This window comes from Hemiscyllium ocellatum, chromosome 50 (assembly GCF_020745735.1).
Source record: "Hemiscyllium ocellatum isolate sHemOce1 chromosome 50, sHemOce1.pat.X.cur, whole genome shotgun sequence".
Classification (NCBI taxonomy): domain Eukaryota; kingdom Metazoa; phylum Chordata; class Chondrichthyes; order Orectolobiformes; family Hemiscylliidae; genus Hemiscyllium; species Hemiscyllium ocellatum.
The window spans coordinates 11004942-11025259 of NC_083450.1; the positions used below are offsets into that span (position 1 = coordinate 11004942).

The following is a 20318-nucleotide window of genomic DNA, read 5'->3' on the forward strand; positions in this document are numbered from 1 at the left end:
TGTTGATTGATTGTTACAGAATCATACACGAATACATCCAGAAAACAGACCCTTCAGTCCAAAGAGTCCATGACAAACATAATCCCAAACTAAACCAGTCGTACCTGCCTGCTCCTGGCAGATATCCCTCCAAATCTTTCCTATTCATGTACTTCTTCCAATCTTCTTTACATGTTGTAATTGTATCCACATCTATGACTTCCTCAGGTAATTTATTCTAATCGCAAAGCACCCTCAGTGTCAAAACAAATTGACCACTCGTGTCTTTCTTAAATCTCTTTCTTCTCACCTTAAAAATGTACCCCTTTTCTTGAAATCCATAATCCTATGGAAAAGACAATTACCATTAACTATATCTGTACCCTTCATTATTTTATAAATTTCTGTAAGGTCTCTCTAATGTCTCTGTAACTGCCTCTCAACCTCATAGATGCTCCTTAAAACTTTCCCAGCTTAACCAAAATTTCCTTATAACTCAAACTTTCTATATCAGGCATCATCCTGGTAGAGGGGAAAATGAGGTCTGCAGATGCTGGAGATCAGAACTGAAAATGTGTTGCTGGAAAAGTGCAGCAGGTCAGGCAGCATCCAAGGTATAGGAAATTCGACGTTTTGGCATAAGCCCTTCTTCAGGAATGAGGAAAGTGTGTCCAGCAGGTAGGGAGGAGGGAATTGGGAGAGGGGCGATAGAGATGTGATAGGTGGAAGGAGGTCAAAGTGAGGGTGATAGGCCGGAGTGGGGTGGGGGCGGAGAGGTCAGGAAGAAGATTGCAGGTTAGGAAGGTGGTGCTGAGTTCGAGGGATTTGACTGAGACAAGGTGGGGGGAGGGGAAATGAGGAAACTGGAGAAATCTGAGTTCATCCCTTGTGGTTGGAGGGTTCCTAGGTGGAAGATGAGGCGCTCTTCCTCCAACCGACTACCCCGTGGCTCAACACTTTAACTCCTCCTCCCACTCCACCAAGGACATGCAGGTCCTTGGACTCCTCCCTCGCCAGACCATAACAACACGACGGTTGGAGGAAGAGCACCTCATCTTCCGCCTAGGAACCGTCCAACCACAAGGGATGAACTCAGATTTCTCCAGTTCTGCAGTTCTTTATTCTTTAGGGGTTCTTTATTCTGATCTTTGTGTTTCATTGAGAAATTTTGTGAATAAAGTTTTGCCTGTTTTAAACCGGGCAGTCAACCTCGCTAACTTAATCTGGGTAATTTCCACTGTACACTTACTGAAACAAATTGCAAAGTTATAGTCTTGGCTGCCTGATTAAGAATATTTTGAGTGATCTGGCCGAGTCCATAACACTACCATGTCATATTTAAGTCCTATCCTTATTTGTTGAACCAAAATGCAATACCTCACATTTAACCAGATTGAATTCTACCTGCCATTTTTCAATCCATTGCCCTTTTGATCAAGATCCCTTTGTAATCTTAGAAAGCCTTCTTCACTGTCTATTATGTCCTAATTTTGATGTCACCGCAAATTTACTAACTGTGCCTTCTATGTTCTCATCCAAATCACTTACATAAATAACAAGCAAAAGCGGACTCAGAAGCATCTCTGTGGAACACTACTGGTGACAGGCCTCCAGTCCAAAAAGCAACCATCAACCACCACTCTATCTCCTGCCCGTAAGCCAATTACTATATATACTCAAAGTTTGTGAGAAGATTTGTAGCTCGGATGCTCGTTGTGGTTCTGTTCACCGAGCAGGGAATTTGTGCTGCAGACGTTTCGTCCCCTGTCCAGGTGACATCCTCAGTGCTTAGGAAGCGCTTCTGTGATCTTTCCTCTGGCATTTGAAGTGGTTTGAACCTGCTGCTTCCGGTTGTCAGTTCCAGCTGTCCGTTGCAGTGGTCGGTATATTGGGTTCAGGTCGATGTGCTTATTGATTGAATCTGTGGATGAGTGCCATGCCTCTAGGAATTCCCTGGCTGTTTTCTGTTTGGCTTGTCCTATAATAGTAGTGTAATAGTAGTGTAATAGTCCTATAGTAATAGTATAATAGGGTCAGCACTACTATTATAGGACAAGCCAAACAGAGAACAACCAGGGAATTCCTAGAGGCATGGCACTCATCCACAGATTCAATCAATAAGCACATCGACCTGGACCCAATATACCGACAACTGCAATGGACAGCTGGAACTGACAACCGGAACCAGCAGATTCAAACCACTATAAATGTGGAGGAAAGATCACAGAAGCACTTCACGGGAGGTTCCCAAGCACTGAGGATATCACCTGGGCAGAGGACGAAGAGTCTGCAACACCAATTTCCAGCTCGGCCAAGAGAACCACAACAACTATGTATACTCACGTCGAGATTGACTGTTCTAGATTTTTTTAAAGTTAAACTTATGGGCTGGACTATTACATGGATACTACCTTTGAGTGGCAGAATTTCATGCTACAGTCCAAAATACATTACCATTAGCAGAAGCCCAAATGATCTTTAAATGAATAAAAAAAGACACGACAAATTATTGGATAAAGGCAATAGAAACAAAAAAAAAGGTCTAACCAATGAGGTAGCCCCGCAATGGACAGTGAGGATAGCTGAGAAGATCATAGGGGTCTCTGTTCCCTCCATTACAGACATTTACACCACACACTGTATCCAAAAGATGAAGATCATTGAGGGAGACCTCAGCGCAAACATTTCTCCCTTCTGCTGTCTGAAGATACCGATCTGTCTTTCACGGCCAGACTGTGCAATAATTTCTTATGCCAAGCCATCAGGCTCCTTTACACAATATGATTGGAACTCTTTTCTCATCTGAAATCTTTTGCACTTCGAATTGCTGCTAGAAAAAATGTATATTTTTTACATTCTTCTATTTCCCTGTAACTTATGTGTTTTGCACTTCTTATGAACATAATGGCTTGTATGATTGTGTAGTTTGTACTGTCCATATAGCACCCTCGGTCCTGAACAAACGCTGTCTTGTTTTCACTGTATCAGTTGTACATGGGAAAAATGACAAATGTATTTTAGTGTGGAGGTCTGCAACAGTTTTGTACCTGAATTGGTTAAGAAATTGCAAATGTGTACAGTAATAAACTGAAAGGGCAGTCACTGTAATTTTCAAGCAGCGATATAGTTGAACTTTTAACTTAAAATCTTCAGTTTCCTAGTTTATATTAAGAACTTTAATGTTAACTACGACCTTATTTCTTTATTTTCTACTTATTCTATGAGGATTTGTTTAACTTAGTTTCTTCTGCTATTTTGTCCTTAAGTTTTTTTTTGTACCTAGGTACTTTTGAAACTAAAATGGTGATCTTTGTGGTATGATAATGCACTTTTCACTCTTCTCTTTCTGTACTTGAGTACAAGCCACAATAACATCTAAAAGGAAATCTAAATTATCTGTAGGGAAAGGAGAATAAAGTAGGTATTCTATCTGGATCAGCTTAATGTGAAAAAAATCTTGTCCTTTATTCTAATTGTAAATGCATGGTCAGTTCTGTGTCTAGATATGAAATTACAATAAAAGCAAGGCCTGTAATGTTTATGAATTATGATTGAATCTTCCAGTTTACTTCAGGCAAATTGAATATTTGATCATCCTGCAGAGTAATCAAGATCCTTCCTTGAACCACAGTTTTCCTTGATTTTTAAAAAAATGCTATTTTCATAGTTTAGAAATTAACTTTTTGCATATTGGATTAACGGGGTAAGAGTTTAACTATTTCCTTCTTGTGGTCTTGAAGTACAATTCTTTAAATTTAACTGAATAGAATGATCCCGAAAATTAAGTATTTACTCGATCAGGAATAAAGGTTTCAGATAGAAGGAAAGATTAAACAGTTTGGGTTTGCTTTCCTTGAGGCAGAGAAGTTTAAGACCTTATGGAGCTGTTCAAAATTCTGAATAATTTTGGCAGGGTAAAGCAGGAATATTCTGTTTTCACTGGATCATATGTCAGGAATTTGGGAGCACAATTTCAAGTTTGCCAGACAGCACAGCCAAATGCACTGCAGCTCATCGCATCCACGCCAGTCCAAAACAGCTACCTAGCTATTCTAAACCTACTTTACATGATCACTGAATGTATTATTGTAATTTTGGTTATGAGGGTCTGCATGTTTGTGCCAGAAATGGTAGTTTTGAAAATCAGGTTAGATTCTTCAAAAAGATTGGTGCCAGAAAGTACTCCATAGTTAGGGAGTGCTAACAGTTGTGGAAAACCCAGGGTCTCCAGACTCAAACATTCAGATCTCAGCAACCCTCAGCAATAGTACTGCTTCATTAGTTGAGAGAACAAGGGGACACAGTCTCAGGATATGCGGAAGACCATTTAGGACTGAGACGAGGAAAAATGTTTCAATTAAAAGTGTTGAATTGTGGAATCATCTACCTAAGAAAAATGTAGAGACAAAATCACTGAATCTATCCAAACAATAGAGAGATAAGTGTTTATGTTTTAAAGGTACCAAGGATTGTGGAAGAAAACAGGAATATGGTACTAAGAAAGAGAATCAGCAATGCCCAGCCTGAGTGCCACAACAGTCTTGAAAAACTGAATGCGTGACTCATGCTCCATGTTTATATGAATCTACACATCAGGAAAATGTCTTAAACAATCATCTGCTGCGTGACTCAGTGACAATTCTAGAGTGCAAATCCATTCATCAGAATAGCATAAATATTTCTTGACGTCATATTTTATTACTGAAATTATCAACTATCATTACTGAAAACTGGATGTCACTTCCCACTTTGACCATTAGAATGCGAAGAACAAACAACAGTACAGCACAGGAGCAGGCATTCGGGTCCATCAAGCCTTTATAAACTAAAAAGCCCTTGCCTCTACACGGTCTGAAGGCCTCTAATCCATGCCTATCCACGTGTCTATTTTTTCAACCGCCTCCTCCATCACCCTCTGTGTGAAAAAGAATCTTGCCTCAATCTTATCGTCTTTCCCATGAGTTAGTGAAATCATATTGAATTATTTTGTGCAACTCATGTCGGCCAAAGTCTGCACAGTATCAATTAATTCAAGTTTCTATTTGAAACAAAATATCAAATGAATAAAGTTAATTTTAGTCATTTGCTGACTGTAATTACTTGCCAGTTTATTTCAGGGGATGTTGCGGAAGCGAGACCAGTATTTGTTTTGTTTCCAATTTTCTTGCTATGGAGTGTTAAGGAAGACAGCTTAATTTTACAGGCAAATCCTATTTGCATATGCTGGTGATCATCTTTATTGCCCTTCAGACATATCATTAAGAGAAGGGAGTGTCTATGATTAAGTTAGACTTCTATAATAAAATTAGCAAGCTGACTTTCAAATGTTATCATTGTCTTCAGTGATTTGCATTAGGTAACATTCAAAACAGTTTACCGTGAATACAAAGATCACATTATATCAGAAGTGAGATTTCATTGTAGCTCAACATAAGCTACATCCATTTAAGTGTACGCCTCCAACTTTGGTCGGTGCAGAGTTAGGTGAGTGGGCAAGAATGTGTTTGTTTGTTTGCATTTGATTTTGCTTTTCATCCCATCTTGTCTTGTAGAAATTAGTTCTTGCTCACCACAGGGAGATAAAACACAGAAGTCCTGAAATATTGAGTGAACATACGAATGTGATATATCAGTTAAGTGATTGATAAGTGAGAATTGTCGTTTTTACCTTTACTGAATTTTCCATTACTGTTTACTATTCTATAGTAAATGATTTATGCACGTTTAAAATCTTTGTCTCTATTGACTCGTGGACTATTGGCATCACTGGCTGGGCCAATACTTATTGTATATCCCTTGTTGCCCTTGAGTGACAGTGGTGAGCTGATTCCTTGAACCACTGCGGTCCATTACATATACATATATTTATATTTTTGTGCTGTTTTCGTCGTGTTTTTTTTTAAAAATTAGCCTTTTGCATATTTTTGCATATAGGGTCTGCAGGTTAAGAAACTAACTCGTTCTATCTGTGGTCTTGAAGTAAGGTCCTCTAACTTTAACTGAAAAGAATAATACGAGGGATGAAGGAAGGCAAAAATGGTGCCAGGAATAAAGACTGGGCTTATTCTCCTTGACGGATAGAAAATTAAACAGTGAATACTAAATAAATAATTCTGTGGAAAAGTCACCAGACCCGAAACGTTACCTCTGGTTTGTTTTCCCAGTTTCTGTCAGACCTGCTGAGCTTCTTCAGCAATTCCTGTTTTGTTTATGATTAAGTCATGCCTTTATGCTCAAAATTTTGCATGATTTTGACAGGGCAAAGAAGGATATTCTGTTTTCAATAGATGGTATGTCATTAACTATTCTGTTTTCAATATGTCAGTAACTAGTGGTGAAAATCTCAAGATTGCCAGCAAGAAAGCTAGGGGTAATATGAAGAGAAACGTTTTCACTCTGAGAGTAGTTAAGATTTGGAATGCACTGTCTGGAAGGTTGTTGGATTCTACGGTAGTTTCAAACGACAGCTAGATATTTGTAAACTTGGGAGTGATGATGTTAGACGGTTGTAGAGATACGACTTTAGAGTCAATCGAGAAAGATACCTTTTTTGGGACCTTGTATAGACAGAGTTTGTTGAATGGCCTCCTACTGCACTGTAAACTTCTTTGATTCTGTGAATATGGCAGGGGAGTCCAAGTCAGTGTGTTGTACTGTTTGCAGCATATGAGGATTGCTGGATGCTTCTGGCAGTCTGGATGGATGGTCATATTTGTAGGAAGTGCTGCCAGTTTGAATAGCTGGAGGGCTGTGTCCTACAACTTGAGCGTAAGATGGAGACACAAAGGCACATTTGCAAGGCTGAAGGCTACATGAAATATGTGGTCATGCCAGAGTCTAAGGAACTGCAGGCAGGAAGGAAATGGGTGACCTCGAGGCAGCGGAAAGCGAAGGGGTAGGTAGACAGGCAGAAAGGAAAACGCAGAGGTCATTCCACTCGGTAATAGTTCCTCTATGTCAGAAAATGATGACACAGAGAGTTGCACTGGGGAAAGGAGTAGTAATGGTGGCCCAGCTGTACACGTTTGGGTAATTGTGTACATAAATTATTTACAGGCCTCCAGTCCAAATAAACCCCTCGACCACCATTCTTTTGTCTCCTACTGTGAAGCCAAATTTGTATCTAATTGGCTAGCTCTCCCTGAATCCCGTGTGATGTTACTTTACTCACCAGTACTTGATAAAGTCCATGTAGAAAATGTCTACCACTCTGCCCTCATCAATCATTATGGTTGCGTCCTCAAAAAAAAACTCAATCAATTTTGAGAGACATGATTTCCTCTGCACAAAACCATGAAGACTCTTTGTAATCAACCCTTGCTTTCCCAAGTGCATGCGAATGTTATCTCTCTCTGTCCCCTCCAACAACCTATCCCACACGAACTAAGGGGCAACTTGGTGATTCAGTGGTTAGCACTGCTGCCTCAAAGCACCAGGGTCCCAGGCTTGATTCCAACCTAGGCCAACAGTGTGCATGATGTTTGTACATTCTCCCTTTTTCTGTGTGGGTTTCCTCTGGGTGCTCTATTTTCTTCCCACAATCCAAAGACCTGCAAGTCAAATAAATTGGCCATGCTAATTTGCACACAGTGTTCAGGCGTGTGTAGTTTCGGTGCATTAGGCATGGGAAATGTTGAGTAATACAGCAGGGGACTGGATCTGAGTGGGTTACTCTTTGAAAGGTCAGTGTGCAATTGTTGGACCAAATGGCTGTTTCCACATTGTATGGATTCTATGATGTTAACATCAAACTTCTAACGTCAACCCTGGCTTTCCTTTGTAGCCTTTTTAAAAGAAAACTTAACATTAGCCACTGTCTAGTGTTCCCGCATCCATGTAGATGACACGAACATCTCTGTATTTAACTGGCACGGTTTCTGTCCTGGAATCGCTACAGTGTGGAAATAGATCATTCAGCCCATCGACTCTCCTCCGAATAGCATTCCACCCCGACACACTTTATAATCCTGCATTTCCCATGGCTAATCCACCGAACCTGCCCAACGTTTGACTGTAGGAGGAAACCAGAGCACCCAGAGATGGGGAGAATGTGCAAATTCTATTTACAGTCTCGAGGATGGAATCGAACCTAGGTCCCTAGTGAGGTGAGGTAGCAGCGCTGACCACTGAGCCACTGTGCCCTCCAAACTGTTCTCGAGTCAAATGGCTGAAATGCTAGCATTTACGCAACCAGGGCTGCCAGCTGTGAATTATGAGATGTGAAGTGTAAGATATTCTGATATTTAGACTCAAAATGTTCCATGTTCTGAGATTTAGACTCAAAATGTTCCCAAAAGATTATGCATGAGAGCAAGCAGGTGAACTACACATGTAACACCAATTCTTTTTCGGATGGTCTGGTAAACAGATTATACAAGCAGAGATGAAAACAAATTAGAGGTGTGTGTATTATTTCTACTCTCTCTGATACTGATTTACAGCATGTCCTGTCTCCAAATAGTCCTTAGTATCTGGCCTGATCCAGCATATTAACATAGTGTCTGTCCAGTTAGTTATGAAAGGCCAGGAAGAAGAAAGACAGCAAATCAGTAACATGTGTCACTCTTGCTCAAGGTGGATTTAAATTGTACCAAGAAACAGGAAGGTCTGAAGTCAAGAAATTGATGTTCATCAAGGACATCAAGGAGGGTGAATTCATTATTCATTGGGATCCTGGTGTGAGAGATAGCTATACTTCATTGCCTTACAGATGTGTCATTGATAGAGATTATCTAATTATGTCTTGAGAGATGCGTGAGTGCTCACCCGTTGGAAATGAATATACTGTTTGAATTGGAATGCATTTTCACTGCTGTACAACTCCTTATTGTAACCCCATTATATCTTAAATTTAATTCACCCCGCCTAATTGGTATACTATATTCTCCTTTCTAGGATATCAGCTGGTGTGATGAGAACTTTGCTGCTCTTTCTGGGTTACCTGCGTGAGTAATTTTCATTACAGACAGCATCGATATAATTAGAATGTCTTTACAGGACAAGACAGGCTTCACAGAGATCTGATTCCATAAAAGGCTAATGGAATTGTGGAAAGAATAAAAACAAACTACTGTGCACACTGGAAATCTGAAACGAAAGTTAAATACTGGAGAAAATGATAGGTTTGGTAGCGTCTGTGGAAAGAGAAAGTTAATGTTTTAAGCCTGCTATGTGAGATTTCTGATATTTGTAAATCCACTTTCTTTCAGCATCTGATTCAATTATCGCTCTCCCATTATTTCCTTCTATTTTACTTAATATCTATATTCCATAGGCGTGCCCCCAGTCTTCATAATCATTGCAAATGTTAATGATCATATATGTAAATTTAGACAGACATGGATTAATAATATTCAAATATCCCATCATAAATAGAACCAAATTATTTATTCTTTCTTGGGAAAGGCCATGATTTGTTGCCAGTCGCTAATTGACATTAAATTGTATGGCTCATTAGGCAACTTCAGAGGGTAAGCAACATTCAACCACAATATTATAACTCACATGTTAGAACTGAGGAGTTAAACGTCTCAAAATGTTTGTGCAAAATTTGGATGTGTTTGTATTTACAGTCAAAATGTTAGTGTCACAGTGTCTGACATCACAGAATCAGGCCTTTTGGCCAAAACTTTTCCATGCTGACCAAAATGTCCATTTCCCTGCACTTGGCACATATCCTTCTCAGGAGACAGTGAGGTCTGCAGATGCTGAAGATCAGAGTAGAGAGTGTGTTGCTGGAAAAGCATAGCAGGTCAGACAGCATCCAAGGATCAGGAAAATTAACGTTTCAGACCAAAGCCCTTCATCAGAAGGGCATTCCGATTCCTGCTCATTCCTGATGAAGGGCTCTGGCCTGAAATGTTGATTTTCCTGCTTCTCGGATGCTGCCTGACCTGCTGTGCTTTTTCCAGTAACACACTCTTAACCCATATCCTTCTAATCCTTTCCTATACATGTAGCTATCCACATTCTTTTTTAATGTTCTTCATGTGCCCAATCAATGGCTTCTGCAATCAGGTCATTCAACATGCACACCACCCTCTGCACAAGGAAGTTGCTCCTCAGGTTCACCTTTATTCTTTCCTGTCTAATCTTAAGACCAAGTACATTAATTCCATCCATCCCTTTCATGATCGTATATGCTTCCATAAAATCCAACCTCCACCCCCCCAACCCCACCATGTCCTTCGCTGTAGAGAAAAAATTCCTAGCTTGTCCAACCTCTTCTTATAACTCAGATCAGTGAGTCCTGGGAACATCCTTGTAAATTTCTGCTGCACTGCTTCCAATGTAGTAGATTTCTTCCTATAGCAAGCCTCACCAACGTCCTGTACAACTGCAATATATCTTCCCAACCTGTATAAAGAATGCTGTGACTAATGAGGGTCAGTGTGCCAAAAGCCTTCTTCACTGTCCTGTCTTCCTGCGACTTCATTTTCAGAAAACTCTGAACGTGAACTCAAAGATCCTTCTGTTCCATTACATTCTGTAAGGCCCTACAAATCACCATGAAACTCCTACTTTGATTTGACTTTCCAAAATGCAAGACCTCGCTCTTATCTATATTAACCTCCATTTTGACATTTCTCAGTGCACATCCTTAGTTGATCAAGGTGCTGTTGCAATTTCTGATAATCTTGCTCACCATCTACGATACTGCCTCTTTTAGCATCATGTACAAACATCTTAATCATATATTGCCTTTTACATTCTTATCCAAATCATGGACACAGATTGCAAACAGTGGATGGCAGTGTGGCACGGTAGTTAGCACTGCTGCCTCACAGCACCAGAGACGCAGGTTCAATTCCCGCATTAGCCGACTGTCTGTGTGGAGCTTTCACATTCACACCGTGTCTGCGTGGGTTTCCTTCAGGTACTCCAGTTTCCTTCCACATCAAAAATGTGCAGGTTAGGTGAATCGGCCATGCTGAATTGCCCGTAGTGTTAGGTGAAGAGGTAAATGTAGGGCAATGGGTCTGGGTGGGTTGTGCTTCAGCGGATTGGTGTGGACTTGTTTGGCCGAAGGGCCTGTTTACAAACTGTAAGTAATCTAATCTAAAAGATAACGATGAGCCCAGCACCAACCCCTGAGGCAACCCACTAGTTGCTGGCTGGCAGTCTGACAAGCATCCTTCCACTATTACTCTCTGCTTCCTACCATTACGCCAATTGTGTATTAAATTTGCCATCTCTCCGGGGATTCCATTCAGTCTAAATGTCCAGAACCTACCATGTCAATGACCTTATCAAATGCCTAACTGAAATGTTTATAGACCACATCTACCATCTGCCGTCATCAACCTTCCTGGTCATTTAATCAAAGAACTCCAACAAATTTATGAGTCATGACCTCCCTGTCACAAAGCTATGCTGACTACTCCTAATCAAACCCTGTCGCCCCAAATCCTTATGATCGCCATTAAATATATCAGCGCAAGGTTTGTGAAGGTTTGTGAAGGTTTGTAGCTCAGTTAGAGGTTTAGGGTGCAGGTTTGCTCGTTGAGCTGTAGGTTTGATTTTCCAGACGTTTCATTACCTGGCAAGGTAACATCATCAGTGGCGACCTCTAAGTGAAGCGAAGCTGTTGTCTCCTGCTTTCTATTTATATCTTTCTCCTGGATGGGGTTCCTGGGGTTTGTCATTTCCTGTTCGTGTTCTGAGGGGTTGATAGATCTATGCGCTGTGTGGCGTTGTGGTTGTAGTGCCAGGCCTCTAGGATTTCTCTGGCATGTCTTTGCTTAGCCTGTCCCAGGATAGATGCGTTGTCCTAGTCGAAATGGTGTTTTCTTTTTCATCCGTGTGTAGGGCTATGAGGGAGAGGTGGTCGTATCTTTTTGTGGCTAGCTGGTGTTCATGTATCCTGGTGGCTAAATTTCTTTCTGTTTGTCAAACCAAAAATCTGGGTTCGCTACGTAGATGTCACCTTTGTCATCACAAAACAAAACAAGATAGAAGAGACATTTAACATAATCAACAACACCCTCACAGGCATAAAGTTCACCAAGGAGGTGAACCAGTGAAAGTTAGCCACCAGGATACATGAACACCAGCTAGCCACAAAAAGACATGACTCCCTCTCCCTCAAAGTCCTACACACGGATGAAAAAAAAACACCATTTCGACTGGGACAACGCAATCTATCCTGGGACAGGCTAAGCAAAGACATGTCAGAGAATTCCTAGAGGCCTGGCACTACAACCACAACGCCATAAAAAAGCACATAGATCTAGATGCCATCTATCAACCCCTCAGAAAACGAACAGGAAATGACAAACCCCAGGAACCCCATCCAGGAGAAAGATATAAATAGAAAGCTGGAGACAACAGCTTCACTTCACTTAGAGGTCGCCACTGATGATGTTACCGAGCCAGGTAATGAAATGTCTGGATATTAAACCTATACCTCAGCGAGCAAATCTACACCCTAAATATATCAGCTTTGAATGTAAGATTAGTTTAATTCTTGAATTCCCAGAATATTGACCTTGTATTCTGAATCAATAAGCAACTGGTATACTGCTGTGCCATCAAGTACTTGCAAGCTTGAAGACTTGCAATAATTAACTACCTTTAACAGATATTTATTTCTATTTAAATTTCACTCGGAGATGAAATCCATAAAGTCAAAGACAAAAGCAGCAACTTGGAATCACAAAAGTACGAGACAAAGCAGCAAGCCTGTGACATTCGGCCCATCGAATCTGCTTCAATATCATGTCTGGCCTGATAATGAGCAAATCCACTTTGCTGCCTTCTCCGCATAACTGTTTATTCTCTAAAAATATGACTAACTCAGTCTTGATTGTAGAAATTGTTGGATAAAGAGAGCAGGTCTGGCAGCATGTAACATTTTACAGGCTATCTTTATCAGGAACTGCTTCGAACTTCTGTAGAAGTTATATTGGACGCAACATGTCAACTCTATTTTTGCCCATTAAGATGCTGCCAGACATGATGAGTTTTCCTGGGATTTTCTGCGATTTTTAAAATATTTCTAACATGCGCATTACTTTGCTTCTGTCAGCATTAAATGTACTCAACAAGCCACCCTCTGTAATCCTCTGCATTAAGGAATTCCGGAGAGTCCCACTACGCTTTGTAAAAAAAAAAATCAAAATTGTATTTATTTTTCTTAAATAGGCGACCCACTAACTATGCAATTATGCCCTCTTGTCCTCGAGTCTCCTGAAATGTGAAATAATCTAGAAGCAGCTCTAGACAATGCATCAACTTGAGCCTGTTTCACCATTTAGCATCAACTCCACTTTCCTGCCTACTATCTATATCTCATGAAATCATTGCTCATTAAAAATGAGTCTCTTCCACCCTAAATGTATTCAACGTCACAATGTCCACCACATTCTGTGATAGTGAATTCCAAACATTCACAACCATTTAAGAGAAGTAAGTTCTCCTCATCTCTCTTTACAATATGCTATTCCTCGTCCTAAAACCATGATCTCTCACACAGTGTGAATCATTTGCTCCATGTCTACTTTTTCAGTCCCCTTTACCAACTTCTATACTTCAGTTATATCTGTTTTCAGTATTCTAAGCAGTATATAGTATAGGCTTAAACTGCTAAATCTCTATGAAAAAAATTAATCTTTCATTTGTGGACTCAATGCAATAAAACTCCTCAGAACTGCCTCCAATATAATTACATTTCTCCTTAGGTAAGAGTAATTAATTCTCCAATAAATGCCAAATTTCCACGTGCCTGCATTATTACCTGCATACTAGTTTTCTGTGACATATGCACGAGGACACCCTCTGCACCAATCACTCTGAAATTTCTCTCATTTTCGTTGTCTTTCTATTCCTCTGGCCAAAATGCGCAACCTCACGCTTATCCACATCAAACTTTGTCTGCAAATGTTAGGCGAAAGTGAGGACTGCAGATGCTGGAAGTTAGAGTCGAGAGGACAGAAAAACACAGCAGTTCAGGCAACATCCGAGGAACAAAAGAATTAACGTTTTGGGCATAAGCACTTCATTAGGCATGAGACTTGTGGGCTAGGTAAATGGGAGGCGGTGAGGCTGGGGGTACGGAAGCAGAGAATGTTATCGGTAGATGAAGCTGCGGATGGAAATTATAGGTCAGAGAGGGGGTTGGAGCAAATGGGTGGGAAAGAAGATGAACCAGTCGGACCAGTCAAAAGTTAGGTTCCACTCAACGTCATCTCTGCGAAATTGCCGGATTTATTTTCTAACCTCAATATTACTTTATTAAAGCTAAACATCTTTTAGTTGCAGACTCAGCACTCACTGACCCCTGTGTGAATTATACAGTCTTGAATCAGGCCTGGAGGAGTATTGATTGCACTGAGACTGAGTGCGCTGCCCAGCTGATGTGTGACAACTTTCTAATTGCCGGATGGTATAAATTTCAAAGGTAAGGTAAAGTTACCAATTAGATACCAGGATTATGGGCAACAGTTTCTACTGTGCCTAAATTTGTCACAGGGACTAAATCTCAAGAATTGGTTTTCTACTGTCATTCCAGTTCTGGTGGACGGAGAATTCCGGACACTGCCGTCACAGGGAGGCAATGCTCCACAAGTGCCACAGGCTGGCTACAAGGTACGATCAGATTTTATCAGACCAGAATTTTGTTCACTGGCCTTCGTGGTTCGTATTCATTAAATGCTTACTCATTTCGAAACGGCATTTTTAGGCTCACATCCAAACGTTGAAGAGGGAGAAGTAACGAGAAAAGTTTGTTTCAACTTGAATGGAAATTGGTGCTACTGGAATCGAGAGATAAAGATCAAAAACTGTTCCAATTACTTTGTTTATCATTTACAGCCAACTCCTGGCTGCCACGCTGCTTATTGCACAGGTATGCTACTTTTGTTTACAATGCTTCTGAAGCATTTTCAATGTCAAAATTAATTCAGAATATTATGCACTCTCCTTCTGTTTGTTTGTCACACAAGATAGATATGACATGAAAACAGGAAGTAAAGGTTTCATTCAAATCAAATGGACATGGGGGCAGTGCCTTTTGTTACCAGGATGGCTGGAAAAGGGTCTCAACGAACATGACTTCGCGAAGGAAATACTGAACACAGGAATGGGAGTGAACCATTCACCACCTTGAGCCTTTGCTGTCATTCAATGAGTTTATGGCCCTTCTGTGGCACCACTCCATATATGTAACCTTGGCCTATATCCATTAATACCATTTTGCTTAACAAAACAAATCTATCTCAGATTTAAAATTAACAACTGATCTAATATCATTGCCATTTGTGGCAAAGGTTCTAAAAATATCCTGCCCTTTGTGCAGAAGTGCTTCCTAACATATCTCTTGAATGGCCTGGCCATAATTCTCAGACTATGCCACTAAATCTCGAATCCCCAACCTGTGGCAAACCATATATTTCCTAGCGTTCCCGTTAATATGTTGAAGACTTTAATCAGACCACCACTTAACCTAATAAATTCTGGAGAAAACTGTTCTAATTTGTATAATCTGTCCTCATAGCTTAAACTGTGAAGCCCAGGCTTACATTCTTGCAAGCCTATATTTTCCTTCTACCAAGGCCAGTACATCCTTTCTCAGATATGGTGACCAGAACCGCTCTCAGTACTCCAGGTGGGGTCGAACCAGGGCTTTTTGTAGCTGCAGAATAACTTCTGAAAGTGTACATTACACTCTTCCAGATCCCATCCGCTTTCTTGGTTGTTTTCTGTATGTGTTGATGGCAATTGAAAAATCTGTGCACGTACATCTCTTTGGATATCTGGTGAGTTTAACTTCACACCATCTAGACAGTACCCTAATCTATCCTTTCTCAGTCCAAACTGCAAAACCTCACACTCTAAGACAGAAGGCTGAAATAGCCCTTTATACTAAACGGGCAGCACGGTGGCACAGTGGTTAGCACTGCTGCCTCACAGCGCCAGTGACCTGGGTTCAATTCCTGCCTCAGGCGACTGACTGTGTGGAGTTTGCACGTTCTCCCCGTGTCTGCGTGGGTTTCCTCCGGGTGCTCCGGTTTCCTCCCACAGTCCAAAAGATGTGCGGGTCAGGTGAATTGGCCATGCTAAATTGCCGGTAGTGTTAGTTAGGGGTATATGTAGGGGTATGGGTGGGTTGCGCTTCGGCGGGTCGGTGTGGGCTTGTTGGGCCGAAGGGCCTGTTTCCACACTGTAAGTAATCTAATCTAATCTAAACTATTAGTCATTCTGTGTCTATAATTGAGGGCTAGGCTATGTTTCATTAGTTCTCTCAAGTCCAGAACTTGTTGCCCATCCAAGTTGTTCCAAGTGGACAGTTCAGTATCAACCACGTTACTGAGGATTTGCCATCACATGTAGGCCAGGTCAAGTAAGGATGTCCTGCAGAAACTCAAGGGAGCCCCATAGACATAGAAGGACAAGGGAATGGGATACACGGAAACACCATGAGAGGGGTCATGTTTAAGGTGTATAAAGTTATGAGGGGCATAGACAGAGTATACAATAAGGAACTTTTCCCCTTGGAGGAGGGATCAAAAACTTGGTGGTTTAGATTTAAGGTAAGCTGCCAGAGGCTTCATGGAGAAATGAGGAAAGGATCTTTTCACTCTGGCGATAGTGGAAATCGGGAATTCACTCCCACGTTGTAAGGGTGGTGAGGCAGAAACCCTCATAATATTTAAGAAGTATTCAGCTGTGCACTTGCAATACCAAGAGCAACAAGACTATGGGCCAAGTGCTGGAAAATTGGATTCTAACAGAGCATAGAAACATAACAAAAAGGAGCATGGGTAGACCATTTAACATGGTGGTTGCTGACCATTCAACTCAGTATCACTTCATATACTTTAGCCCAAAGAAATATATCCACCTTCTTCCTGAAAACATTCGAAACTTTGACCGCAGCTATTTTCTGTGGTAGAGACTTTCACAAGTTCAACACTAACTGGTTCAGTTGCTTTTTTATAACTGGTGCGAACTAGATGGACTGAAGGACTGTTGTTTTCTATGCTGGAGATCTCTCTGACTTTTGATAGCAGATTTCCTTCCCTGTAGGACATTAATGAATCAGAAATTTCAATATTTGCCAAATGAATTCAAGCCTATGCCTCCATTAGTCTGGAGTTGCAGAGTTCTGTCAATTTGGCTATTTCAAAGAACAAAGAACAAAGAAAATTACAGCACAGTAACAGCCCTTCTGCCCTCCAAACCTGTGCTGATCCAGACCCTCTATCTAAACCTGTTGCCTATTTTCTAAGTATGCGTTTCCCTTTGCTTCCTGACAATTCAAATATCTGTCTAGATATATCTTAAATAATGCAATCTTTCCCATCTCTACCACCACTGTTGGCAACACGTTCTAGGCACCCACCATCTTCTGCGTAAAGAACTTTTAACGTATATCTCGCCTAAACTTTTCCCCTCTCACTTTGAACTTCCCCAACTATGGGGAGAAAGAAAATCTTCCTGCCACCCACCATCCCTATCACGATTTTATAAACTTCAATCAGTTTTCCCCCACCCCACAACCTTCGTCTTTTTAATGAAAACAATCCTAATCTACTCAAACTCTGGACATAGCTAGCGCCCTCCATACCAGGCAACATCCTGGTGAAAGTCCTCTCCCCCCTCTCCAAAGCTTCGACATCCTTTTGGTAACTTGTCAATGAGAATTCTTGCTCTCCTAATTCCTTAACAAATTCCTCTTCATCTACGTCATGAACACAATAGCAATGCCAGCCTCTGATAAGAAAGTTAAAGTAACCTACCATTTGCTTCTCAAACTTTTGCTGATTATTGGGGAGTCTATAATGCAATCCCAAGAAGGTGATCATCCCTTCCTTATTTCTCAGTTCCTCACAAGTTGTCGACTGAATGTACTCCCCAGTATTTCCTCCCTAACTACAGCTGTAACGTAGTTACTCCCTAACCAAACTACCACTCCCCCCAACTAGATTCCACGCCCCAAATCCCATCCCTCCTATAGCATCCAGAAACTGCAACTTTAAGATGCTAGTCCTGTCCATCCCTCAACTACGTTTCTTTCATTGTTATGATATCCCAATCCAAACCATGCTTTGATTTCATCTACCTTACCAGTCAGGCCTCTTGCTTTGAAATAAATGCAATTGAATTCATCAGTCATACCTCTTTCTCTGATTTGATCCTGCCTGTCTTGAATTATTGGTTTTCTCAACTGCAAAAGCCTTTGTGGGTTCCCACTCCCCAACTTCACTTATTTAAATCCTCCCAGTAGCTCCAGCAAATCTCCCTGCCAGTGTATTAGTCTCCCACAATTCATGTCCAACCCATAATTCTTACCCAGGTCAGTTCTATCCCAGCAGAGATCCAGTGATACAAAAATGTGAACACTTCTCCAATACACGAACTCCTCAGACATTCATTTATCTCTCCTTTCCTTTTATTCTTATTCTCTCTGACATATGGCATGAGAGTAATACAGCTGTTACTACCCCGATGACCTATTTCTTAACCTCCTGCATAATTTCCTATATTTTCTCCTCAGAACATCATCTTTTTCTCTTCCTATGTGTTGGGTACTAACATGTACAATGACGTACTGCTGAATACTCTCCTCTTGTGGAATACCCTGCAAGACATCCTTTACACTGGCACCAGGGAGGCTACACACCATTTTGGTGCCTCAACTCGGCTTCTGAGCAGAGAGACTCCAATGACAACTGATTACTTGGAGCTGACGAACCCTCGTTTCCGTGGAGCCAGGCTTGGTACCAGAAATCTGGCTGTAATGCTATATTCCTGACCGTGTATCACCCCTACATTGTCCAAAACAGCATGCTTCTTTGAGATTTGCATTACCACAGAAGACTCCTGCATTGATGCCTACTCTTCCTATCTTTTTGCGAGGTAACACAGCTACCAGACTATACCTTCCTGAAATTGTCTCCATCCCTGGCGCCTGTAAATTCCTCATTTTCTCTAACTGTTGCTCCAACCGATAAGAATTGCAATCAAACACACTGCCTGCATACATAATTATCAGTAAGAGTGAAATCATCTCAAATCTCCAACAGGAAGAGCATATAACTCTATCAAGATCATCTAATCACTTGAACAATCTACAGTTCCACAAAATAGCACTGTCTTACTGTTCTAAACACACTGCGCCACAGTAACTTAGTACCTGTGTTTTATATTAAGAAGACTTAATCGAGAGACAGATCTCGGTAACACATACATGAGGAAAGGTTCTTACTATTATGGATTTATAACAAATGTCTATGTTTTATAAGATAAAAAAACACTTACCTGATTCCCAGCTCTGAGAAGTTCCGAAAAAGCATTCTCACCAATGTCAGCTGTGCATTTCACTGTTTTTGTTTTTCTTAGATCTATTTCCACAGAAGTTTGTGACTTCACAGTCAACTGTGGAGTTCACTACTGGGATTTTTTTTATGAACTCGGAGTGAGAATCAGTTCAAAGTTTTGAATCTTGTATGACTATGTTTAAAGAACTTTCAGATCAGCACATGAATATGCAAGGAATGGTGAGATATGGACCAAGCACAGGCAGTCGGCTTTAGGTTAATTTGGCGTCATGTTCGGCAGAACAATGTGGGCCAAATGGATTGTTTCCTCTGTTGTACAGTTCTGTGTTTCATGGAGAAGTGAACCAAACACTCGTTGCTGACAATCCGCGATGGTTTTATGGTCACCTTTAGATATTTAATTCCAGGTTTTTACTGAATTCAAATCCATCAGGCTAGTATTCGACCCCGGTTCACAGAACATACACAGAGCTAAACGTAGTTTAGTTTGAGCTGAGGGTAGAATAAAAGGTCACCACAACATCGAGGACGAAGAGTCTGAACTATCCTTACGATTCTATGCTCTATGTATTACCTGGACATCCAGGTTACTAGCTCAGAGATCTTACCACCAGACCACCACATCCCCCAACCAAAAGTTGAAAGATGGAATTGCAACAAAACAGCCATTTCGGGGGGAAATCTCAGCAGGTCTCGCAGCATCTATGGAGAGAAAGCAGAATTAATGTTTCAGGACCAGCAACCCTTCTTCAGAACTCAGTTTTGCAAAGCTGGCTGAAACTGGACTTGGAATTTATGTGGGACGAGCCTGAGCCAGAGGGAGTCACTGAGCAATTTGACAAGGATGTGCACGTGAGTTTTGGCAAATACCTTGTCAAACGCTAGGAGCGACAACTACAGTGACTATGTTGAACAAGATTAAAGATTAGAACGGAGATCCTGTCAAAGAGATGAGCAAAACTTCAACAAGGGCATACCTGGAAGAGATTGACAGTGAATTACATTCTAAACTCAAAGAACTACAGATGCTGGAAATCAGAAACTAAAACAGTTGTGAAG

General features: G+C 41.0%; 1 protein-coding gene across 1 annotated transcript in view; it reads left to right on the forward strand.

Annotated features, from left to right (window-relative positions):
* Nucleotides 1–1616: 1616 nt before the first annotated feature.
* Nucleotides 1617–20318, forward strand: part of LOC132805590 (serine-rich adhesin for platelets-like) — a 110782-nt gene continuing 92080 nt past the window's right edge. The window contains exons 1-5 of the mRNA XM_060820724.1: nucleotides 1617–1633; nucleotides 8875–8924; nucleotides 14275–14377; nucleotides 14489–14565; nucleotides 14660–14824. Coding sequence (XP_060676707.1) covers nucleotides 8891–8924; nucleotides 14275–14377; nucleotides 14489–14565; nucleotides 14660–14824 — 379 coding nt within the window. The 5' untranslated portion in view covers nucleotides 1617–1633; nucleotides 8875–8890. The remainder of the gene's footprint in view (nucleotides 1634–8874; nucleotides 8925–14274; nucleotides 14378–14488; nucleotides 14566–14659; nucleotides 14825–20318) is intronic.